The sequence below is a fragment of the Mus caroli genome, unplaced genomic scaffold (assembly GCF_978045245.1).
Source record: "Mus caroli unplaced genomic scaffold, Mus_caroli_1 scaffold_16, whole genome shotgun sequence".
Lineage (NCBI taxonomy): Eukaryota > Metazoa > Chordata > Mammalia > Rodentia > Muridae > Mus > Mus caroli.
Window position 1 is genome coordinate 93,935,905 of NW_028227271.1, and position 26,320 is coordinate 93,962,224.

General features: G+C 44.7%; 1 protein-coding gene across 7 annotated transcripts in view; it reads left to right on the top strand.

The window, feature by feature from the left end:
* The window catches only part of Rai14 (retinoic acid induced 14), a 151,435-nt gene that overhangs the window by 107,762 nt on the left and 17,353 nt on the right, over positions 1-26,320 (top strand). For all 7 annotated transcript variants that reach the window (XM_021183351.3, XM_021183345.3, XM_085831422.1 and 4 more), the window contains 7 exons: positions 5,827-5,915; positions 16,323-16,387; positions 20,235-20,292; positions 21,034-21,104; positions 22,949-23,055; positions 23,808-23,986; positions 24,442-24,470. In XM_021183351.3, the coding sequence (XP_021039010.1) occupies positions 5,827-5,915; positions 16,323-16,387; positions 20,235-20,292; positions 21,034-21,104; positions 22,949-23,055; positions 23,808-23,986; positions 24,442-24,470 (598 nt within the window). The remainder of the gene's footprint in view (positions 1-5,826; positions 5,916-16,322; positions 16,388-20,234; positions 20,293-21,033; positions 21,105-22,948; positions 23,056-23,807; positions 23,987-24,441; positions 24,471-26,320) is intronic.

Below are 26,320 nucleotides of genomic sequence, written 5' to 3' on the forward strand. Positions count from 1 at the left end.
CTCTAGTGAAAATGTCCAATATTTTAATAACCCAAGTGATGTGGCAATGGAAACTTCTTTTTCTTTCTGAAACTGGCCTAGTTTTCTTCGTAAGACTATCGCCAGTCACATTCATTTTCTTCCTGCAAATGACATAAATTTACTCTTTCTTAACATTTTTGAAAACACAAAATCCATCGTGGGTATGCATCACATGTTTTTAATCTTTTGTGGGACACTGAGATTGGTCCCACAATGTAGCTGTTGTAAATCGCGCTGTTGTAAGCATCAGCGTGCACACATCTGTGTGGTATCTCCACATGGTGTCTGTAGGGAGCCGATGGGGTCCTGAGTGAATGGGTACTATGACGTAAGAGCATGGCCATACCAAGGATTTCAGTGCCTCAGACCCTTGCGAATGGCAAGGCCTTGCCTCCATCAGAGAACACATGGTGAGAATGCTTGGCCTTTAGCTGAAACCTGTAGGTGTAAAAGTGCCAACCACAGCTTCCTCCTTCCAGATGACCGCGGCCTGAGACTGCTCTCCTGCAGCAAGGATCCCCCTACACACACACACACACACACACACACACACACAGAGAGAGAGAGAGAGAGAGAGAGAGAGAGAGAGAGACAGAGAGACAAAGGGAGGGTGTGAGGGAACAAGGGAAGGAGACAGATTAGGTAACCTACCTCTTCATTCACCTGGATATAATGTACTGAGTTTCCAGGCTGCTGGTGCATCTCTGTCAGAGCTCATGGCCCACCCAGTCCCAGCTTTACATCTGCCTGTGGTATCATTATTTTCTGTCACCCCAATCAGGTCAATCCCCAAACAATGCAGGTTATATAGCAGGTAACCTTTGAGTAAATGCTCTGACCCAGGGTGGAAAAGGAGCTCCACCTTCCAGTGTTGACCTCTTCATGATCAAGGGAAGCCAGGGCAGGAGCTCAGAGCAGGCACCAGGAAGCAGAAACTGAAGAGGGGCCTTGGAGGAGCGCTGCTTACGGTACTGCTCATGGAAACACTTTACGAGGCTAACTAACCTTGTCTTACATGTCTTCAACTGTATAACATTCTCAGGTTTTAACCTGTCAGATCATCACTCTGCCATGATCCAGGGTCCTCGAAAAGCAGATGTGACCGTTGATGGGTTAAGAACTGAGTCCTTTGGAGTGGCAAGATTAATATAGGAAAAATGGCTATCTTGCCGAAAGCAATCTATAGATTCAATGCAATCCCCATCAAAATTCCAACTCAATTCTTCACCAAGTTAGAAAGGGCAATTTGCAAATTCATCTGGAATAACAAAAAATTATTCTCAACAATAAAAGAACCTCTGGTGGAATCACCATGCCTGACCTCAAGCTGTACTACAGAGCAATTGTGATAAAAACTTCATGGTACTGGTACAGTGACAGACAGGTAGATTAATGGAATAGAATTGAAGACCCAAAAATGAACCCACGCACCTATGGTCACTTGATCTTTGTCAAGGGAGCTAAAACCATCCAGTGGAAAAAAGACAGCATTTTCTTTCTTTTTTTTTTTTTTTTTGCTTTTCGAGACAGGGTTTCTCTGTGTAGCCCTGGCTGTCCTGGCACTCACTTTGTAGACCAGGCTGGCCTCGAACTCAGAAATCCGCCTGCCTCTGCCTCCCGAGTGCTGGGATTAAAGGCGTGCGCCACCACGCCCGGCTAAAAGACAGCATTTTCAACAAATGGTGCTGGCACAACTGGCTGTTATCATGTAGAAGAATGCGAATTGGTCCATTCTTACCTCCTTGTACAAAAGCTCAAGTCTAAGTGCCAGTGCCTGGCAAACCCAGAAGTGGATGTTCACAATCATCTATTGGATGGAACACAGGGTCCCTAATGAAGAAGCTAGAGAAAGTACCCAAGGAGCTGAAAGGGTCTGCAACCCTATAGGAGGATCAACAATATCAACTAACCAGCACCCCCCGCCCCCCAGAACTATGTTGCATATGTGGCAGAGGATGGCCTAGTCGGCCATCAATGGGAGGAGAGGCCCTTGATCTTGCAAAGATCTTATGCCCCAGTACAGGGGAATGCCAGGGCCAGGAAGTGGGAGTGGGTGGGTTGGGGAGCAGGGTGGGGGAGGATATAGGGGACTTTTGGGATAGTATTTGAAATGTAAATGAAGAAAATATCTAATAAAAAATAATAAAAATAAAAGAACTGAACCCTTTTCAGGTGTGTTGCTAGGTTAAGAGAAACCAACAAGTTTGGAGCTGCACCCTGTACTAGCAATAGTGGGACCATATGACACTTGTATGGAAATGGCAGAGAAGGTCTCCACTGTAGCTTTGGGAGAGGCGGGGCTGGTGTCTTACCAGCAGTGGTTGGTGTGACTGGAGACAGCCGCCGCATGGCAGTGAGAAGGCCAAAGCCACACTGCCTGGACTTTCTCCCTGTATCCTCCATCTCTTGGGGGGGAAAAAAAAACCCACCTCTCATTGGCCAAACTCAACCAGAAATGGAAGTCCATGTGGCTTATTGGATATAGTCCATTCAAGCTCTCCACTGTGCCACAGACCCAAGGATGAGGGCTCAGGGCAGACCTGGAGGACGGAATGCTCGGATTGCATCCTGTTACCCCAGGAGCAGGTTCACGTATGGGCTGTTGAGCTTTGCTAGGGGTTCCCCAAAACACATGCCATGTGAGTGGGAGCGAAGATACCAAAGGGAACTCCTCCTCTCTCCATCCAGCTGAATGAATTAGACATTTCTGGCAAAGACCACAGACTCACCCTTCCTTGTCAGGTGGGCATGATTGTGTGTGCCTGGTCTTACTTAGACACTAAAACAGCAGCTTTTGGGTGGGTGCAGGGTATAAAAACACCCAGAAATATGTCTCTTGAGATGACTTGCGTGCTTTTTTTTAATTACATAGACTAAGAATGACTCTACTAACTAAAAGGATGGTTATGGCTGCGGTGCAAAATTGCTAACAAGATTATCTGTTCTTATAGTGAGCTTTTCCTAATCATTTGTAAGTTTTTGGTATTCTATTAAGAGTGGCAAGTACTGAAGCCTGTAAAATACAAGTATTTTGTTTTCTAAAACAATTTAAAAATAGAATATGATGATTAGGTGTGTGTGTGTGTATATATATATATATATATATATATATATATATATATATATAAATTTCTCTTTCCATAGCAGGATGCAGGATGCAAGCATTCTGCAAGATAATAGTTGGAAAGTCCCAAAATACTGGGGGTGGGGGTGGGGGTGGGGATCACCTTAACTCTAAATTCTCATCCAAAGTCAGACAGGAATGGTAAAGCACAGCACAGTCACACCCAGCCACCACACTTTCTTACCATAGAGTCAGTGAATCCACCAATAAGATGCATTCCAGCCATCAAAGAGGCCAGGTTAGGTTAATATCTGATTTCCTTCAAAACTAACATCTGAGGAGTGTCTGCTATGGCGCTGGGAACAAAGCCCATCTTCCCAGCACTGTTTCTTCAGTACAGTTACCATGACCTCCCAGAAAATGGCTTGAATCTCTGCCTTCTAAGTCATCCAGTGACTTTCATGTCAAGTTTATCTGGCTGCATGTATCCATGCAATAGCAGTGATTTCAGATGTGTTTGTAGCGTAAACTACTCATAAATACAGTAAGCAATCCTGTTCCATGTCGAGGGCCCAGTGGACAGCCTCCGAGGGGCTATGAAGTATCCAGCTGGATTGTGTGAAGTAATGCAGGCGTGGTCCATTCACAAAAATTCAGCCATCCCTATGATTACCGCCCTCTTCTTTACATGTGTTATATTTTGACTGAAAGTTTATGTGCGAGCTCAGTGTGGTGCCATACAAATGCGATACCAGCATTGGAAAAGCCAAGTCTACAAGGTGGTGAGTGTGAAGCCAGTGTGTACTATGTGGCAAGCTCCTGCCTCAAAACGAATCACCTCAATAAATAATAAAAGCAGTAACACTGTGTGTGTGTGTGTGTGTGTGTGTGTGTGTGTGTGTGTGTGTGTGTGTGTGTGTGTGTAAAACAAGCCCTGTTCCTAGTATGGATTAGAATGACTTCCATCCTCTTGGGTAGAAACTTGGAATTTTGCTGTCCTCTGACCCTAGATGGTCGCAGCAACAGGAACATCTAACAAGCAAACACATAGCCACAGAAAAGAAGACAATTCTTTATCAGCTTTAGGGATTAGCCATCTAGCAATCTAGATGTGTAGTTATCAGAAGCTCTGAAAGTAGTGTTCAATAACTAAGACAGATGTGGTGACTCCATCTCCTCAAGACCGGTTAGTTATATTTACCACTTCTGTGTCTGAGGCCCATTCAGAAAGCTTCCCCAAGGCAGTTAAGATAGACGGCTTTCCGTTTATCATGGAATGAAGGACCTCAGCCATGCGGAGCAAACGAGAGAGTTTGGAGCTGCTTCTTACAGGGCAAATTTGTTTCACCGGGATTCTGTCAGTGAAATATCAGTCACTGCTGCTTCTATCTGTCACCGCATTTCCAAACTAGCATGTTTTTACTAATATATGAACAACTTACAGAGTGAATTCCGATGGTAAAGAGATTGTACTTAGGTCCAGTTACACACGTTGAAATAACATGATTGGGTGACTCAGTAGGCTTTAGTCAGTTTTTTCTTTACAGCGAAGGGAATTTAGGCTCAAGAGAAGCTGAATGGATTTTGTCCAGACACAGAGGATTAGCTTTTGTTTTCTAGCTGCTGATTTACTCCCAGGCCTGAAGTACCCTCCTTTGGTGATGTGTCCATTCACTACACTTAGCTGTAAAGAGAGGTCTGCAACCACACACACTGGGTTTAGACATCAGATCTTGCATTTGCCAGTTGACCACAGCTCCAGGCCCTGATGGCAGATAAACTGTACAGGTAGACACTAAACTCCAGGGCTGTAATTCAGAGGTAGTCCACATAGGAAATATCTATCCCGAGGATACAGAGCTGAGGCATAGGAGGGAGGGCTCGTTGTCTGCCCCTCTCCATAAGAGCGAGAGTGATAAAGCCAGGCCATCACTCCATGTTGAAAGACAGTATCTGCTTCTGGTCTTGAAGTCCTTCTCTCAGGGACCTGCAGGGATGGTTACTATGGTATTTGGATGTGAATCCTTTTAATGGCATTCTAAAGATGTGGTTTGAGTATCACTGAGTCCTGGAGCCCAGTTGGAGACTTCATTGCTGTTTACCCTGTTACTCCTGTGCCAACCACAGATATAAGTCTCGCCATAAAAGCTGTTAACGGGAATGAACAGAGATGATGTACAAAAGTGGGTAAGATGTTGGACATTTACTGAACGCTCAACAAAAGTTCCCTGTGACTCTGTTCTTCAACTCTAGAACAACACCAGACATGGCTTGACCAATACATTAGTACAGGGTGTTGTTTAAGAAGGATGCTTTTGCCGTGAGCAGTGGACAACAGGGAGGAAGTTAATGACTTATTACTTAGAAGCTCGGCCTGGGTGGAGAAAGAGGCAAAGATGTGGTGAGGCTCAGTTTTGAAAGAGCCTTGTCTTTGGGTTGAAAGTTTGTACTCTGTCACTTAATAAAAGATGACAGTGATTGACCGGAGATGTGTAGCTCTGAGTTAATATATGATATTCTGGATTCAAGCACCAGCACCAAAAAAGAAGAGCAGTATAAAATGACCAAACGATGAGACCCTACAGAGTGTGTGGTGCTCACGGTGAGGTTGATAGCTTGCCCCCTTGGGTCTCGGAGGAGAGAAAGCGTGTCCAGGGAGACAGGGAGAGGTCAAGGTTTGCTGAAGTTGTGCTCTGTGAGGATGGACTCCTAAGGAACTGTGTTCTCTTCTCTGCTTGCAGTTTCCACCTTGCCGCTGCGAAGGGACACGTGGAATGCCTCAAGGTCATGGTGACACACGGTGTGGATGTGACTGCCCAAGATTCTTCCGGTATGTGCCTTCTTGATCTCTTAAATCACCAAGCCAGTGTGAGAATAGCTGTCACAGAGGTGGTACCTATTCACTGTGGAAAATTCAGAGTCTGCAGGCAGAAGCTAATGATGATGATGATGATAATGATGATGATGATAATTGCAGTGGTACAGCTCTGCAGTTGCTCAGTGTTTGTCCTGATGGTCATTTTCATCTTCTGTGGGTCCAGTCAGCTGGGGACTCTGTGCTTCTCTTCCTCCATCATTGCTTTTTATATTATTTCCTAGGGCTGGGTGTGTAGATCAGCCAGTATCTCCTAATTCTTGGTTTTAAATAAACTGATAAATGTGATAGATTATTGGTAACATTATTTCATAGCTAGCTTAGAACTCTGGACAGAAGGATGGCTTTTGTCTCAACTCCTGCTGTACTGCAGTGCTTTCAAAATCATCTGGGAACTGGGAAAGATGAAGAAAGAAAGGGAAAGAAAAGAATAAACAGTATACAGAGAGAGGGGGGAGAGGAAGAGGGAGGGGAGAGGAGGAGGAGGAGGAGGAGGGGAGAGACAGAGAGGAGTGGGGAGAGGGAGAAAGGGGGAGAAACCTGTTATAATAGTTAATATTGTCAACTTGGCAGAATTTAGAATTAATTGCCTAGTAGATTGACCCAGGGTGTATCCATGGTAGATAATCCTGATGATGTTGAGGTGCAAAATCCACCCACAGTACCATTCCCCAGATGGGCGCTCTTGGAACAAGGGCGAGTGGGGAAAGCGAGCTGAGCATTGGCACATATTCATTCATTGTTAACTCCTGTGGACATAATATGGCCAGCTAGTTGAGGCTTCTGCCACTGTGACTTCCTGTCTGTGGGGGGGACTGTGACCTGGAACTGTGAGCCACTCAGACTTTTCTCCCTTAAGCTGCTTGCTTGAGTTACTTTATCACGTTAACATGTTTATCACCTCAACATAGGGGGTATTGCCTAAAAGCTTGGTGGGTGATTATGATGTGAAGCCAGGGTTGGCAAGCGATGAGCAAGCCAGTTGAGAGAGAAAGCAGGAGAGCCCTGCCTTTATTGCCCTGTCATCTAGCAAGGAGGCCCGGGGACCGGCGGCCTGGGACATGTTCTCTCTCAGTCATGTGGAAAGGTTCAGGATAATGACTTCATTTGTTGCACTTGAAAATCATTGGCTTCTAAAAGGTTTATGTTGGTTTTTACTGGGATATAAAATTGGTATAATTTCGGAGCCTTCATCTGGGTTTTTCATTAGGTTAGCTGTACTGAGTCCCCTTCTCTCCCTCCTATAAGTGGCCCCCTCGGAACAGCCATCTTGGGGATCAGCCGGGTGTTAAAAGGCAATCATTACCCACGGCGTGGCTGGAAACCTAATGTTTCAGAACAGGTCTCACAGCCTGTGCCGTGTTTGGCTCTCTTTCTTATTGTTTATAAAAGTACTTCGCTAATTTGGAATCTTTGATATTTGGGGAAAAGTTGTATTTGTCTTTTGGAGAAGGCAAGGACCAGATGGGGTCAAGTCGGCAATGTAGTCCAACTGATAAAACCACTTTGGGGGAAAATGGAGGAAAATCGAAGAAGCACCAATGATTTTTCTGAGCAGTTCCCCAGAGAGTTCCAAAAGATATGAGGAAGGGCAGTGTTAGTAGAAAAGTAAAGGACTTCCTCAAGTGAGTTTTTTGAGGGGAATACTAATTCATTTTATGCAAATGACATCTTTAATCTCAAGGCCCAGCTATTTCATCTATTTTTAAAGTACACTGTCACTGTTTTTAAAGTTATTCTACATCATACAGTGCAAATATGAATGGCTAACACACCTCCAATAACATCAGCAAACTTAAGTGCCAGAGAACTAGGCTGCAGTGCACAGCCCCGCTGTCCTGTGATTCTGCTACACTGCTTCTGTTGTTAGGAAACAGATGAGATGGGAATCTACTTATTCTATCAGAGCCGAGCATCACCCTTTGTCTTTCCTTAAAGGGGGAAATTATCTCCTGGGATACATGTTTATGATAGGAAAGTAACCCAAAAAAGGCCAAGAAAACAACCACTGCTTCTACACCTGCCAGGAGGAAAAAATATTATTATGCTCCTTAAAAAAGCAACAACAACATGTTTTCCTAACATTTTTACTTAGCTCAGATCACATTATAGAATTCTATGTCCTGCATTTTGCAGCACGAGTGTGCGCACGTGTGTGTGTGTGTGTGTGTGTGTGTGTGTGTGTGTGTGTGTGTATTCATGTTCATGTGTTTTCAGGTGTACTTGTGTGTATGTATACATGTGTATCATTTCCCAGGGTCATGCACTATGATCCTGGGAAATGATATTTTGAGACAGGGTCTGTTCTTGGCTGAAGCCTGTTCAATACACTTAGCTGGTTAGCCAGCCAGCAAGCTCTAGGGATCAGCCTAATTCAATCCATCTCTGCCTCTCCAGTTCTGGGATGTGAGTCCTTGTGTTTGCAAAGCAAGCAGTTAAAAAAAAAAAAGTGACTCAATATCAAGCCGTTGTCTTTTATCTAGTATCCGGCCCACATCATATTTCCCATCATACTCTTAGGATGCTTTTCATCAGCTTTTTTGTGGCCATACAAAGCCATATGGGTTTGCTTTTTATTTATGATTGCATCTCCAACTGGATTTCTGAAAGCTGGGTCAACAGCGAACCCTGAACATCCCAGCTCCACGCCATGCCACGCCACCTTCTTGCAGACTGAAGTGATATGGGGGGGGCACAGGACCGTGTGCTTGGACCGCATTTGAGGCTCCGCAATGCTGGCCAATGGGGACTGATTGAAATCAATGACTCTGAGTACTCTATGACCCAGGATGGTGTCCAAAAGTTCCAGTCTCAGAGCTCTCACTCACTTCCGGTCACTTGCCAGCAGCGGCAGTGAGGTCAGCACCGCGTAGAAGCTTTGCTGTTTTATCTGGGTCTCGGTGAGGCACCTACTTCTGGAGTGACTCCGTGGCTCCAGCAACGACAGCGAACACAAGAGCAAATGACAGGAATGTCTCCTCGGAGAGAAGCACGTGGGCTATCTGGCCTGATCTGGACCACGCTGCTTCAGCCTTTCCTACCACTACCACAACAGTAAGGAGGACAAACTGCTGGCTTTCACTGCCCTTGCCCAGGCCTCTCTGGGACCTGTTCGTGGTGTACTCTCAGTGTGTCCCTCTCAAGAAAGCACATCTGGCCATGAGAGAACGGAATCGACCGATCACTTTGCCTCAGTGGTTGTCTTTAGTACAAAATGCCTCTCATAGTTAGAGGGCAATTTAAAGAACTCAGCCTTGACGAGATGTTCCCAGCAAACCCACCTTCAGCGTTGCACAGTGTGGCGAGATGCAGTAGCCTTCAGTGTGAAAACCTGCTGAGGGTACACATGAAAGTCAGCTCCTGAGAATCACACCCTGTTGCGTGGGGATTACGTCACTGTCACTGTCCTCAGCTTCGTCATCATCTTCATCCTGCCTGGCCTGGAAGTCACTGTGTGGACAGGCCTTGAACTGCCAGTAATCCTTCTGCCTCTACCTCAGGCTCTTGGATCACAGGGGTGTGCCCCCAGGCCTGGCCCCTTGAGGGGGTTTTTCATCAGTGGCAGTCTCCTCCTTTCAGGGTATCTCACACTGATACTCTTTCTTCTTTTTATTCACAAAGTCTATACGATGGTCAATTTAATCTTTTTTTCTACTTTATTCTTTAGCGGCAAATCATTTTTTTTGTATTTGTCTTATGCATTATCTTTCCATATGAAATGCTTGGAATTCTGAGGATTTTCTTATGGACGCTCCACAGTGAATCTTATAAGAAGAACACAGTCCACAGATAACTGCATACTTCAGATGGGAAGCTTAAGTGAGATACTCAGCACTGTGACATCTCAGCATGTCAGGATGTGTTCATTGAAAAAAAATCATATAAAGTATGTGGCTACTATTTTATTATGACTAACAGGACTTCACCCTGATCACTCATTTTTCTGTACTCTTTAGGCTATTAAAAGGCTGCAAATCTTTAAGACAGAACAGCAACAACAACAAAACAAAACCCACAATACAACAAAACAAAAATGTTTTGAGTCTGGTGTGGTAGCACTTTTGGCTGAGGCAGAAGGATGGCAAGTGTGGGGCCAGCCTGGCTCCTGGGGACATCCTGACTCCAATAGCAAGGATAACGAACCACAAAGGTTTAACAGTGTCCACACCACTTGGTTATGCTTTAAAGGTTAAAACAAACAACCCAAACATCTTAGACATAGGGAAGACCGTTGCTTAGGGAGCCCTGCCTTCCTGGACTGCACCCATGGTATGTATCTTGCATCCCTTGTTTCTCTGTGGCCTCGTTCCTCCCCGAGATGAGAATTGGCAGTTCTCTCAGTGTAGAAGACAGTCTAGGCAACAAAAGCGATGCCGAGATGTTTTGGGGTTTTGACTAGTTGTTTCGATTGTTGTTGTTGTTGTTGCCTGTACTATACAGTAGGAGACAGAATGGAATGAAAATATCATCAGAAGACCGGGAAGAAAACCCCAAAGAACCCACGGCTTATTCTATGTTTGAGCCTCACACCCTCCTTATTAACACGCGTGTACACTGGGACTGTGTGGCTCAATTCAGAGCAAACATGGCTAAGGCATCGGAATTTCACCTTTTTTAGTTGATAGTGCCAGACCGGCGGGCAGCTTTCCTCTACCCCACGATGACCTGGGCTCGCCACTCCTTGCTCTGACACCATCAGGAGCTTTTCTCCCTTCTTTTGATTGAGCATTCCATATATGTATACCATGAAACATAATCCTATGCACCCATGTCCCTTCCCCTCTCCCCCCATAAAATTCCCAGGGTATTTCATGTCTTCCTTTTGTGATAACCCACTGAGTCCAGCTGTAGCTCCCATAACCCAGGTTGGCTGTCTGGGGGACTGGATCAGGGTCAGCATGGGGGAATGGAGGTGCAGCATGGAGAATGCTCACACACTGCAGTAGCACCCCTCGGACCTCCCTGGGTACCAGGTAGGTTGTGACCACATCTGCCTCTGTCACGCAGATCCTGGGTGGTAATGTGCTTAGTTGAATCATACAAAGGTTTTGCAGGAGGCAGATGCAGATGCAAGGATGACTTGTGTGTCTTGCTACATACACTCCTGCTGCACTCTTCCTTATGGAACCTCTTTAGTTCCAAAGAACACTTGGATGAGTGGGCATCAGAAGTATGAAAACGGGGTCTGGTGAGATGGCTCAGTGGGTAAGAGCACTGACTGCTCTTCTGGAAGTCCTGAGTTCAAATCCCAGCAACCACATGGTGGCTCACAACCATCCATAACAATATCTGACGCCCTCTTCTGGTGTGTCTAAAGGCAGCTACAGTGTACTTACATAAAACGATAAGTAAATCTTTAAAAAATAATAATAATTTTAAAAAGTATGAAAACATAAAATATAGGAGCCCTTGGAGGGGTGAAATTTGTGAGTCTTCCTCTAGCATCATGAGTCTTCCTCCTAGCATTGTGAGTCCTCCTAGCATTGTGAGTCCTTCTCCTAGCATTGTGAGTCCTCCTCCTAGTCTAACATGTTATTAGACACCCTAATCCCACTCAAAATTGAGACTTTATGAAAATACAAAAGATAATGCTGGACCAGGTGGACTGATGCATGCTTTTAATCCCAGATTTAGAAGGCAGAGGCAGGACATCTTTGAGATTTTAATGCCACCCTGGTCCCCATAGTGAGTTCCAGAACAGCCAGAGCTGCAGTTAAAAGCACGTGTCTAAAATACTTGTCTAAGCCGGGCGTGGTGGCGCACGCCTTTAATCCCAGCACTCGGGAGGCAGAGGCAGGCGGATTTCTGAGTTCGAGGCCAGCTTGGTCTACAAAGTGAGTTCCAGGACAGCCAGAGCTACACAGAGAAACCCTGTCTCGAAAAACCACAAAAAAAAAAAATAATAATAAAAAAATAAAAAAAATAAATAAAATAAAATACTTGTCTAAGTGACTATTATCTTTTCTATCACCGCCCCCACCCCATTTTTCCTTAGATGGGGGGTAAGAAAGGGGAGAGGAAAAGATAATACTCACGTAATCAGCTATGTTAGAAGATGATTCATCCGAATAGCTGCATGTCATAATCAGCAAGGAGCAGCATACCTGGCCGTGGAACTCCTCAGATGCTGACACTCAGGAGTGGCCTCGGATTCGAGACTGTGCTTTAGAGATGGGGTAAAGGTGGCAGTCTCATAACTCTAATCGGAACACGACCGGAAACAAACGTTTTCCATTCGGCTGCCTCTGGGAGTGCAGCAAGGTAGCTAGGCTGCTGCTTTAGTGGTAAAAATCCGTTTAAAGATGAGGATTTCCTTTAAATTTTTTCATTTACAGGGTTGGAGAAATGGCTCAAGAGTTAAGAGCACTGACTGCTCTTCCAGAGGTCCTGAGTTCAATTCCCAGCAACCACATGGTAGCTCACAACCATCTGTAATGGGATCTGATGCCCTCTTCTGGTTTATCTGAAGATAGCTACAGTGTACTCACATATATAAAATAAATAAATAAATAAATAAATAAATAATTTTTAACAAAAAATTATTTTATGTATATATAAAATTGTAAATAATAACCAATTAGTTTTGTGATTTTATTGTAGAAATATATTCTGCAATTTGAAACTGGCCTTTAAGGAAATATTTTAATACCTATCTAGTTGAACATTGGAGCAGTCTTATTTCTTAATTATTTTCTAATTTCCAGGTGTGAAAATGTCACAGGCACTTGAGCAGTGTGATTAGACATCTCAGTGCTCTTCTAGTTAGTTCTTTCCTTTTTCTCTCTAGAAGTCTTGAGCTATGAAGAAGTCATCATTCAGTCGTTCAGAACAAGATGCCTTCCCTTTCAGTATAGGATCACTTGGTGAAATGTCATCTAGTCTGTCTGTCTGTCTGTCTGTCTGTTTCTCTCTCTGTGTGTTTCTCTCTCTCTTCCCACCCCCACCTCAGGCAAAGATCTGCCAGACTGAACATGAGGTATGGTTATCTTGATATTTGTCTGTGGGGAAGTTATTCCCTGACAGCCCAGACAGATCCATAGCTGTCTGGGAGCCAGGAAAATGAATGTATCTTCTCCTTCCAGCAGGCTTCCATCATAAATAATGTCTTCTGTCCAGGAAAATTTGCATTTGAAGAGAGAAATTTGTTTTGATGTTGGCAGTGAGAGGCATCTTGCTTCAGTATGGCAGTGTCCAGTGACGATTTGTGCTTTGGAGTTGAGACCAAGTCTCGACTCTATTTAGGGGTGTAAGTACATCGCAGGGGAGTCGATGAATGTTTGCTTCTCTAGACATCAGTCGCTCCCTTCTAGGTATGGCCAGAACCCTGGAAATGAAATGCAAGCCTGTTATTTAGTTGCGGTGCGTTATCTGAGTGTTCCTACCACACTGTCTTTGGACAGCTATTGCCTTCGTCCAAGGAACAGAGTTTGTGTAGAGTAGCTTTGTTTCCCAGAGTAGAAACCAGTTTAATACATTGCAGGCATGGGATAAACAGTCCCCAGTTTACAGTCAGGATGTGTTCCAGAAGTTCATTTGTAAGACATTTGTTTAAAATTTAATCTGCAGTTGTCCTTAGAAACAGTGGTACAACTGATGTCTGATGAGGCCAAGCTAACCAGCAAGCCTAAGAACTGCAAAGGATAATGAAACCCACACTCTTAGGCCTCCTTTAGTTCCAAAAAGGCGAGAGGCAGCCTGTACCTAAAACTGAAAAGGACAAAGAAATTCTTATTTTCCCACTTTCAAGGGCCTCTTCCCTCATCTCTTCCTCCTCCTCCTCCTCCTCATCCTTCTTGAAGAGGGTTGGGGGGATTTCTGCCTCAGTGTCCTACCCCAGCGAAACAAACATCCTTAACATCTCAGGGTATCTTTTGCAGAATAGAAGAGATGTGCTCTTTTGAGAATATGGATGGTTTTATGTGGCTCCCTTGATATCCTGACCCTCTCATCTTTAAGGTGTTCCCTAGCCGCGTGATTCTCTAGTAAATTCTAGTCAGTGCTGAATGAAGACTTAATTAAAAAGAAAGTGGTAGAACTGGGCCATCGTATAAAATAAATCTTTCCTCTAAATGGGTGATCTCAACTCGAGATTCATTTTCCTCCCTGTAGTGGATACTTTGTAATGTCTCATGTTGGTTTTGATTGTCACAACTAGACTTCTCATAGGTAGAGGCCAGGGAAGCAGATTATCAAATCAATCATCTACAGCAATTATTCAGCATGAAACATCAATCGTTTTGAAGTTGAAACTGGGTTTGACCCAAGTCCCAAAATAAAGGTTGCTTATCAGTGTTACCTTGGGGATGTGTTGGTACTCATTACAGCCATTGAACTTAGCATACTCTTTAATTCAAAGTGACTGGGATAAATTGGGGACCGATGTTCACCGGGTGGGCCGTGTTGTAGGAGCTAAGATCTCAACAGGAAGTGAGACAGAATTGCAGGGGCAGGAGACCAATTGACTGACAGGTAGATAGGGGTGTGTGTGTGTGTGTGTGTGTGTGTGTCTCCATCTCTAGAGCTGAGAATGGGGTGAGTACTACAAGGTCTGTGGTCTTAGGAAGAGTAAAGAAATGAAGCAGAAACCCAGTGTAAAAGGAGTTAAGGAAGAAAAGGAATTTGTAGTGGGTGGGGCAGAAAAGGGCCTGAATTTGAGACCAGGTCTCATGCTCCCAGGATGGCCTCAAACTGTATAGCCAAAGATGACCTTGGACATCTGATCTGGTGTTGCTATCACAGTGCCTCACTGTGCCACATTTGTGTCCTGCTGGGTATTGAACCTGGATATTGAATCATGAATGCTTACCAGCCTCTTTACGAACCGAGCATCATCTCCAGCCCAGGGAAGACCTCATTTAAAAGGCAGCCTTTAAGTTAACTCTGAATGTCAGAGAGCAAACTGTGTGGCTATTCTAGGGAAAGGAACCCAAGCTAACATACAGCAGTCACAGAGGCCCTGTTGTGTGTGAAAGACCATTTGGCACTAGGCAGTTGAGTAGCCGCGTCCTATACTGGAGTCCTAAAGGGACTTAAGAAATATTTAACATGTGCTGAGCGAGGACTTGTAAAACTCTGAAACCTCCAGGTAATGTTCTTTCAGGGTGAGCATGTTTGGAGGAGAGGGAAATGAGGGGTCAAACATATCGTGGACGTATTTGGGTTTCTAGAATGTTCTCTGCTGACTGAGGGCTGTCTTTTCTGGGTATCTGGGCCTGAGGTAATCTAGTCTGATGTGAATGTTGTTGGACCCTGGGCATTTTGCACACCTGTGTCAGCTAACTGCAGTGCTGTGAAGCCTGGTGCTACCACAGTCCTGGCCAGTGCTGACCAGAACCTGCAGGGAGCAGAGGTTAGAGCCTCTGCGTGTTACCTGTGGGTGGGATACCCATGGTCACACTAAATGTATGACCTTAACCTCTGGAGAAATAGTCCCTTCTTTGTGGGAGAAGAGTTTATTCCTCCTAGCTGTCTTTGGCATAGCAACTAGGAACTATGTAGGGAGTGTGTGCTATTCAGAAAGGTCTTATCTAGCATCATGCTTCTTCCTGTGCCTTGCTCTGAAGGTTTGAGCCTGAGCTTCAAGTTTTAAGTGAAGGTCTTTGAGGCACTTTACATCATAAATGACAACAAAAGCTAAGACAAGAGGCTGTGGGAGTGTGAACTGCGGAAATCAGCATAGGGATTTCCAAACAAGAGAAAAACTAAAGTATCAACTACCACACCACCCCTGAGATTTCACCCAAAGGACTTACCACAGAGAAACTTGCGCGCCCTTGCTTATTGCTTCTGTAATCACAAAAGCACAGAAATCAAATCAGCCTACAGTGCCCATCAACAGAGGAATGGATAACAAAACTCTACTGCATGTACACAATAGAACTTCATCCATCTGTTCAGAAAAACAACCCTGAAACTATGAGGCTCACAGAAAAATAGTGTTTTGAGGCAACCCAGGCTCAAAAGGGCAAACACCACATGCTCTCTCAGATGTGGGTTTTGGCTCCTCTAATGGTTATCTTGTGGGTGTAGGTCATGAGGCTAGTAGAGCAGACCTGAGAAAAGAGCAGAGAAAGAAAGCAACTTTAACCAAGAGGGTTGGAAGGATGCTAAAACACGTGACAAGTAACTAAAGGGGGGAATACTTGGTTGGGAGAATAAGAAGGAAGGGCAGGTCTGGGGGGGAAATCAACCAAAACTAATATGCAAGAAAATGGTGTAAGGAAACCAGGTAAAAGAAAATGAAAGTTGTTTTGGGTTTTTGGTGTTTGTCTATTTATTTATTTATTTATTTATTTATTTATTTATTTATCTATCTATCTTTAATGTGGCCACGCCCCAATGTTTACCCTTCAATCCACGTAGGTCACAGTGCTTTGCATGTCGCAGCCAAGAATGGCCACCCAGAGTGCATCAAGAAGCTCCTGCAGGTAAGCAGGTGACGAAGGCTACGGACATGTCCCTTGATTTATTCTTAGCTGAAAGGTAATCTTACTTGTGAAAGGAGAACTACCTCTTCTCAGTACCACCCCTTTGAATACTGTCCTCCAGCCCGTGTGGAAAGAATGACTAACAAGAAGATTGTCTCCATGGCAACATGACTAGCCAAGAAGGCGCTCCTCTCTAAAATTTGAGTTGTCTTCCTAGGACCGGCCTTACTACCCCCTTATTTAGTTCCTCTTTTCTGAAAGTCAGGTTTTCATGAAGCATTTTCCAAACTGTAGCAAACCCTGGCTCTGCAGCATCCTGCTGTTCTCTCTGTAAATTGCTCGCCGGGTGGGGGTGCAGTCCTTCTGGATAAACAGTTGCAACCAGTCTTGGTGTGTAATGTGATGAGCTCTTAGTTAGTTTTTGGTTCTTGTTTAAGTGCATGGTTTTAGTCTTATTTATAACTGTTGGCCAAATCCCTGGTTTGCTGGCTTTGTCGGGAAGTTTATCGTGATCCCCTAAGGTGCTGACCTCCGTGAATTTGTTAAGACGTGTATTTCATGAACCAGCCCCACGAGAGCATACAGTAATGTCCAGCTGTTGCTAGTCAGAGTGCAAGCTGGCTATTTTCAGGAACAGCATGGAGCAATAAAGTGTTTGGAGTACTGTCTGTCCCGTCAAGCTGTCGTCTTGGCTTTCACAGACACTCTTGGTGAACCAGCATCTTGCTTTTATTTGGCTTTGAAATTCTAAGGCAAAAACAGTGGCCACATCCGTCAACTTGTACCATTGATCAGGCCGCTCTTCCGTCCTGCTTTGCACGGTGCTCTGCTGCTGCGCATTCCAGGCTGCTGCGCATGCCTAACTTTAACAGGGTCTTTGAAGCAAATTTCAGGGAAAAAAAAAATAGATCAGTGTTTGTGGTGTTGACTTAAGAGAATTGCTATTGACCAGTTAATGTGGAGATTTTCTTACCTTCTCTAGGACTAGGTCCTCGGGATGAAAGGGGAAAAAAATGACTCTCTTGCCCAGAGTGCCCCATATCTATACCCTGAGTCCTACCTCACTTTTAAAAAGTATGTTTTAAATTCCCATTCCACTCCAGCCCATGCATCTGGGTCTGATTTTAAGGAAGATTTAACCTGACAAGCTCGAAGTCCTTGTGGGCTAGGACCAGATATTCTAGCCTCTAATGTAATTTTATATCTGGTTATGCAAATGCCTTGGTTTTTCTCTGAAACCTTTGAAGCCTTTAAACAGTTCCTTGTGCCTGGTCTAAAATTAGGCCGGAGCCTGGGTAAGTAGTAACTTGATCTCCAGTCTTCTGACCACAGCAGAGTAAGCAGTGCACTTGAAGGTAGCCCATTCTTACCTCCTCTGGCTTGCACTTCTGAGCATTGTTCTTTCTAGAGCACTGTTAGGAATTCCACCTTCCATGGCTTCCTGCGGGGCTGGCACTAGGTCCCAGACCTCTCAGACCTCTGGTTCAGCTCTTTGCAAGTCAGGCTGTGTACAAAAGGAGGCTCCTTTGTCTCCTGCTGTCTTACCCCCCAGTACCTTCTGTGTTTAGTGTTCTCTCTGAGCCTTTCTTTGCTCTTGTACCCCGTGCACTAGTCTCTCTATACCCTGTTGGTTTGCTGGAGGTATTTCTGCTCTCCAGCTGTTACTGTTTCTGGCTCCTTAAGGGAGTTTGGACAAATAGAATTTGGTGGAGTCCTGCAAATGCAAAGTGAACTCTCTTGCTTTTCCATGTTAAGTCCTCATATCAAGTGCTTCCAGGGTACTAGGCTTGGTGCTAAGTGTTAAGTAGCTACCAGCAAGCAGGGCAGTCTCTATCTTGGAGTTCACTGTCTGGTTGTTAAGGAAAGGACTATATGTCACAAACTGCAGAGCACTTAGAAGGAAAGTAGGGCTTTCTAGGAAAGCCCTCACAGAGAAGGTGATGCTTAAGCTGAGAGGTCCAGTGTACGAAGTACCAGCGGAACACATTCCAAACGGAGCAGTACTACTCGGGATGAGGGGAGGCAAGGTCCTACTGGGAAGCGGGTGGAGTCGGGGAGCCAGAGACTGAATCAGAAGCAGAGAAATGAGAGAATGTGGTACAGAACTCAAGGCCCTGTGTGTGTTGTGATGACCAAGCTAAGCAATCCTAGGTTCACTGTGGAAGTGTGAAGGGCAAACAGTGACCTATATATTCAGTTTTCTAAGATGATTCTTTTGTATAGAGAAGTGGTTAAGACGGGTCAAAGCAAATGAGACCTATTGGAGGCTAGATTAGTTTTCCATGTGAGCTGCCTGGGGCTATGATATGAAGGTAATAAGAAAGAGAAGAGGCTAGCTCTCTTTAGGAGAAGGGATCTACAGGATGTGCTAGGTGAGATACTGGAGGAAGAGGGGGGAGGGGAATCAAAGCTAGTTTGACTTCTGTCTCATTGGGTGGATTGACTATGGTGGTTGGTGTTCACAGAGAGTGTAAATGCTTGGGGAGGGGCAGGCTGGGGATGGAAGAGTGGAAAACTTCCCTTTTGAGTGCTTATGAGATGTCAAACAAGTGGGTTCTTGAGCCAGGGCACTCACAGATAACGCTTATATATGAACAAGAATCCAGACTCCAACAGGATCAGATCCTGGCTTCACCACTGCCATAATTCAAGCAATTTATTAACTTATTTGTTGTAGGTGGCCGGCCCGCAGTCTGCATGAACCGGGTATTCCTGGAAGGCAGGCTGGGGCTGAAAGAGAGACTAGATGGCGAGAAACAAATGATCAGGCCAAGACAAATTTTTCTCTGATCAAGGCCCTTGAGTTTACTAAGAGACTGTGGTTATAAGGGGGAAGGCTCATATCTCCACCCCCCCATCCCACCCCCACCCCCCACCCCCAGTCCATTCTTGGTGCCTGGAGCCAGCCTGTAGGCGAAGAGCAGGATAGGATGTGTCTCCCGGGAACGTCTGAAGAGTCTCTCAGCAAGTAGCAGTGGAAGCAAAGTCTGAATCAGCCTGCTTCAAGGCTGGGGGAGGCTACACTTATTTGTACCTCAGTTTCCCCTGAAAATGGCTGCAGGAATAATTCTCTAACTTAGGTTGTTAACAGGCTTAAAGCAATTCCTGACCCAGAGCCCGGCACACATTACTTATATCCTACTCCCTGCTGTTATTAGGATCTACATCTGTGAGTCCCTAATACCTGGATGCAGGTGTAGGTAGGACTACCAAGAAGAGAGCTTCAGGGAGAGACAATGACAAATGTGAACTTGTATGTTGTGTTAGTGGAGGGCTGGCCAGGGCAGTGGCGGGAAGCCACAAGCTTCTGAGCCAGCCAGCCAGCCTCAAGGAGGAAGAAGGGGAGAGTGTCTGGGAAGAGGGTAGGCTGCTGCCGAGTGGTCAGGTAGGAACTAAAAGACAGCTGGTGACCTTGGCTCAGGCCATCATGGAATTCCCAAAGGCACATGCCTGAGCTAGGTATGTTCAGGAGCAAGTGGGAGAAAAGGAAGCGAGACTGTATAGGAGACTCGGAGAAAACTGGTGTTAGGAAGGGAGACCGAGAATGAGAGAAGAAATGGGAAAAATCTAACCCACAGGAGAGATCTTGGAGTGTGTTAACCAGTAGGGTTGGAGAGATGCTGTATGGGAAGAATGAATGAGCAGAGCAGCAAAAGACTGACTGTATCTGGGGCTGTGATTATTTGGATATCTGTCTTCTTCCTCATAAAGGACTGTCTGCCCACGGAGCTCCGAGGGTAGACCTTACGCATGTGTGCATCCTCCTGAATAACTGCCCCTTGAAAGAGAAGAGTAGACTCATTGGTATTTGTGCAGTTACTTTCAGATATTTATTTTTGTCTCACAGTACAAGAGCCCAGCGGAGAGCATTGACAACTCGGGGAAAACAGCTTTGCATTATGCAGGTAACGGTCATTCTCCTGTTTGTCCTTCTCTGCTCTAAGAAAGTGTTTCGTTGTCATACCTTCCTGTACTCTTGGGGGGGGGGGTCGTTTCTGGAGTTCCTGGAGTCCCATTAGACTCAGTTTGCAAGCCAAACACAGATTCATTAAGGAGCGCACGAACAATTAGTTTCCTGCCGTGTAACCCATTAGCATGGTTAATATATTCAACTCAGGCTGAGAGCCCAGCTCAGAGATAAAGCACATGCTTAGCACGTGAACAGTTCTGGTTTTAGCGTCCAGTACTAAGCACACAGGCATATGTATGCATACAGATGTAGATAGATTTCTAAGTCAATTTAAAGTTTCTCTTGAGTTGTGAGCACTTGTGTGTTTCAAGACTAGAAAATGTTGGGGTTTGTGGGTTTTGTAAACCTTTGGCTTTACTATCTGTCCGGGCTTCAACTGACAAATGTTGATGCTGAATTCATGGGGGAGGGGGGTTAAATACACTCTTCATTTTACTTCTAGGTGTAGAAAAGCCAAGTCCCATAAGAAGCTAAATCAAACGCTTGCCCGTGGGTAACGGGGAGTCCATGGCTGTACCTTTGGCTAAAGCTATAATTAAACAGTGTTTTTCCCTATTACACGGCCTTTTGCGCACTCTTGGGTGCCTTTTCCGTGCTGGGCAGAAAGTGAACCTCCCTCCTCAGCTGTGGTAGCCTGGGTTGTTTGTGACTGGCTGTGGTGTTTTTCCTTCCTCAGCGGCACAGGGATGCCTTCAGGCTGTACAGCTCCTCTGCGAACACAAGAGCCCCATAAACCTTAAAGACTTGGTAGGTACCAGGTGAACACTAAGAAACATAGTTGCGGGTTTCAACAGAGACTTTAAAGACCTCGGGAGCAGGCAAATTTCTGATTCTTTTCAACCAGTCTTTTTTTTTTTCCTTCTAAGATGGTTTTCTGTGTTAATACTTAGGAGTTCCTAAACCATTAATGTGTTGCACGGTGTGCTTCTTAGAGATGTGTGTTTTCATAAGTATATTATCAGTGTGCTGCCATTAACCCAAACGTGAATAAAACATTGTTTCCCAGTTTATTAAAAGTAAAAATTTCGTATGTTACCTCTCGTGTTGCTGTGTTGCTTTGACAAAGTACTCGACAGCAGCAGCTTAAGAAAGGAGGGATTCGTTTTGGCTCACACTTTGAAGGTATGGAACATCTTTGGCTCACACTATGAAGGTGCAGAGCATCTGGCAGGGAAATCACAGTAGCGGGAGCTAGCGACACTGACTGCATCTGTAGTGTAGCATCCTGAAGCAGAGGAGGATGGATCCTGTATCAGCTTGCTTGCTTCTTTTTTTTTTTTCCATTCTGGCCATCATGGTGGGCCCTGTAGAAAGTCCCTCCCACAGATGTCCATAGATTTGTCACCAGAGTCTTAAGCTGATGATCAGTGTAAAACCGTCTGAGATTTCTAGTTAGAATTTCTGTTTTCTTTCTGTGTGTGGGCATCATCTCAGATGACTCCTGGTAGAATTTCCCAACTCTGAAAAGAACTTTTAGTCTCTGTAAGCCTCACTGGCCTGTTACAAGAATCAGCCCCGGGGCTTAAGGATATACTATAGCATGAGGATTGACATGCATACACTTGCCCCTGATCCAACAAATGCATTTAAACTTCCTGAACGGCCGCACAGGTTAAATATATCTATTCCCAACGCCCCCACTTCCCATGTACTCCACAGCCTGAAACTGATCGAGTCACAGTACGATGTCTTAAGTATAAATCCATTTCACACACAGGGCTGGAATGTATAAATCACAAGAGTCATTCATATGAAAAAAAAAAACCATACAGATTTATGTAGTCTTACTCCTAGGCTCAAGTTAACTTTCTTATGCAAATAGAACCCACATACCCATCTTTAAAATCTGGAACACTTCTACCACTGGTTTTATTTTGACCTGTTTTCTGTTTTGTGGGGTGTTTGTTTGTTTGTTTGTTTGTTTTACATTTGTTTATGTATAAAAGTTTCACCTGCATGTATGTATGTGCACATCTATGCCTGGTGCCTACAGAGGGCAGAGGGCATGAGATCCCAGGAACTGGAGTTACATATGGTTGCCTGTGAGCTACAACTAAATCCAGGAACCTTCTCCCCAGCCCCAGTGATTTTATTGTTTAAAGTTTACATTTACATTGTACATGTCTTATTTATTGGGAGGTATGGCATGCTTGATGTCAGGAGGCACTGAGCAGGTCAGTCAGTCTCTCATCCCTACATGTAGGTGCAGAGGGTGGAACTTGGGTCTTTGGAAGAGCAGCACTTTGCTCTTAACTGCTGAGCCATTTCTCCAGCCCCCGTTTACTTTCCTCTTAACACACTTAGTGTGTGGATTCTCTTCCATAGTGATAGCTAATGGAAGAAACGACCCAAGCAGCTGGAACTTCTAGAGAAAAGCTCAAGTCAGTGAGATTGCGTGAGACAGCTAAAAGTCGGGAAATTGCAAAAGACGTATGCTCAAGTGTTACGGTGGCCCTAAGGGTGCATAGAATATCACAGTGAATGAAAGGGGAGACAGTATGAGTCAGGACAGAAACTGTGGGAAGGACTAGGGTTTTGCAGTCCTAGTGTTTGGAACTGGAGTTAGGATCTGAATGGAGTTTCTCTCCTAGGATGGGAACATCCCCCTGCTTGTTGCAGTCCAGAACGGCCACAGTGAGGCCTGCCACTTTCTCCTGGATCACGGCGCAGATGTCAATTCCAGAGACAAAAATGGAAGGTACCACACATAATGGCGGAAGTCATAATTTCAGGGATATACCTATTTTGTTAAGTGTTATAAAGTGGTTTGCTTTTTATCATTCTACCTTCCTGGTAATTGAGGGTCTGTTTTGGCTTTTTAAAAGAAAAAATTGTCCCAGATCTCCATGGGTAGAACCGCTGCCTGCATCTACAACAAAATCAATTAAGTATTGAATGGAATAAGCCATTTCCTGTAAGTTTTTTTTATCCGAAACAAATATATTTACAAATATATAGACAGAATCTTTACAGATATATTGGATGCATTTAAAAATAATTTTACAGCCAGGTATGATGGCACACACCTTTAATCCCAGAGGCCAGAGGCAGGTGACTCTGAGATCAAGGCCAGCCTGGTCTCCAGAGCAAATTCTGGGACAACCAGGCCTGCACAGAGAAACAACAACAATGATTGTAATAATGTAGGCTCTTTAACATACTAGACATGAAGGAATTCACCCTCCAAAATAAGCTTGGTATTTGTGCCAATCATAGGAACTCCATTGTGTGTGTTCACATGTGGAAGACTGACTGCTATTTGGTGTGGATTAATGTTTTGATTTAATCCAGAAATACCACCTTATTTCGTCTTGACAGTATTCCACTGAATTCTCCAGAGGACTGAGGGCTAATTGTTTGTAATCCTCCCTTCCTTGTTTCCCAGTGAGTCCCAGGTAAAGCACGTCCACCTTTGGCTGTTGCTAAACTTCAGTGTCTTCTTTCCTCTAGAACTGCTCTCATGCTGGCTTGTGAAACCGGTAGCTCGAACACGGTGGACGCCTTAATTAAAAAGGGAGCAGACCTGAGCCTTGTCGATTCTCTCGGACACAATGCCTTACATTATTCCAAACTCTCGGAAAATGCAGGAATTCAAAGCCTTCTATTATCAAAAATCTCTCAGGATGCTGGTATGTGAAAGAAAATAGCCGATGTTATTTTTAACTCATCCACTCGTTTTCCCCAAAAGGATAAAGGAATTTGTGCAATATGATATGTTTTATTATTATTTTAAACATATGCTTAAAGATAGTTTTAAATGCTGTGTGTGGTGATGTGTGTGTATGTGTCTTTGTGAGTGTGCGTGTATTTGTATGTGTGTGAGTGTGTGTATGTGTCTGTGAGTGTGTGTGTGTGTGTGTGAGTGCATGTGTGTGGTTTGTATTTGGGTATATGTTGTGTGTGTGTAGTGTGTGTGTATGTGTCTGTATGAGTGAGTGAGTGTGTGTGTATATATCTGTGTGAGTGAGTTTGTGTGAGTGTGTGTGTGTGTGTGTGTGTACGTGCACCTATCCACCCAAAATTTGTAAACAGTATGAGTCGTCATGGTTCTTATAGTCTTTCACCCCCCTTTTTTTTTCTTTAGATTTAAAGACTCCAACAAAACCAAAGCAGGTATGTATCTTGGGGGTGAGGTGCCGGTTTTTTTAACTTGTGTTCATGACAACAGGAAAATGCTGAGAGTCAGTGCTTTGGTTTTAAAAACTGGGCTGAAAATGCTTAAGAACTGACATAGATTTTGAGGAAATGATTGTTACATGGTGGCAAATATTTTCTTAACAATTTTACTCTTTGTTTTCAAAAGTTCACACTCCGTACTTGCTGCCTTTCACTTCCCAATGGAGAGCAGTAGCACAGACTAGTGTGACAATGGAGAACAGTAGCACAGACTAGTGTGACAATGGAGAGCAGTAGCACAGACTAGTGTGACAGTGGAGAACAGTAGCACAGACTAGTGTGACAATGGAGAACAGTAGCACAGACTAGTGTGACAATGGAGAGCAGTAGCACAGACTAGTGTGACAGTGGAGAACAGTAGCACAGACTAGTGTGACAATGGAGAACAGTAGCACAGACTAGTGTGACAATGGAGAACAGTAGCACAGACTAGTGTGACAATGGAGAGCAGTAGCACAGACTAGTGTGACAGTGGAGAACAGTAGCACAGACTAGTGTGACAATGGAGAGCAGTAGCACAGACTAGTGTGACAATGGAGAGCAGTAGCACAGACTAGTGTGACAGTGGAGAACAGTAGCACAGACTAGTGTGACAATGGAGTGCAATAGCACAGACTAGTGTGACAGTGGAGAACAGTAGCACAGACTAGTGTGACAATGGAGAACAGTAGCACAGACTAGTGTGACAATGGAGAACAGTAGCACAGACTAGTGTGACAATGGAGAACAATAGCACAGACTAGTGTGACAATGGAGTGCAATAGCACAGACTAGTGTGACAATGGAGAACAATAGCACAGACTAGTGTGACAATGGAGTGCAATAGCACAGACTAGTGTGACAATGGAGAACAGTAGCACAGACTAGTGTGACAATGGAGAGCAGTAGCACAGACTAGTGTGACAATGGAGAACAATAGCACAGACTAGTGTGACAATGGAGTGCAATAGCACAGACTAGTGTGACAGTGGAGAGCAGTAGCACAGACTAGTGTGACAATGGAGAACAGTAGCACAGACTAGTGTGACAATGGAGAGCAGTAGCACAGACTAGTGTGACAATGGAGAACAGTAGCACAGACTAGTGTCACAATGGAGTGCAGTAGCACAGACTAGTGTGACAATGGAGAACAGTAGCACAGACTAGTGTGAAAAATGGGCACTGGGGCTGAATCTTGAAAGTAAATGAAAGGATCTTTTTTTGTTGTTGTTGTTTTGTTTTGTTTTTCAAGACAGGGTTTCTCTGTGTAGCCCTGGCTGTCCTGGAACTCACTCTGTAGACCAGGCTGGCCTCGAACTCAGAAATCCGCCTGCCTCTGCCTCCCATGTGCTGCGATTAAAGGTGTGTGCCACCACGCCCAGCTCGAAAGTATCTTAAATATCACATCCAATGGGTGGTTTTGTGTGTGTGTGGCTGGGGGGGGGGGTGGATTGCTAAGGTATTCGAGAAGAAAAAGAGATTATTTTAATCTCTGTTTGTGGTGCTGCCATGGGTGTTATACAGAGTAGCCATGAAGTGGTTTCCTATAAACATGTTCGCTCTCTGTGTGTGTCTGCTGTTTTGGACATTTATACACTGAGGTTTTTCAGGCCTGGAAAGCAGATACTTAAGGCTGGATTTATGATGTGCTAACTGTTGTTTATCAGGACCGTTTGCACCTGAGACTCTCCCACCCCTCGTCCCTTAAAAGTGTTGGGGGGCGGGGTGGGGTGAATGGTGGGGTGCAGAGGTGCAGAGCACTCTGCTGTGAGGGAAAGCGGACTGTGAATGCGTTCTGGGTTCTAAGT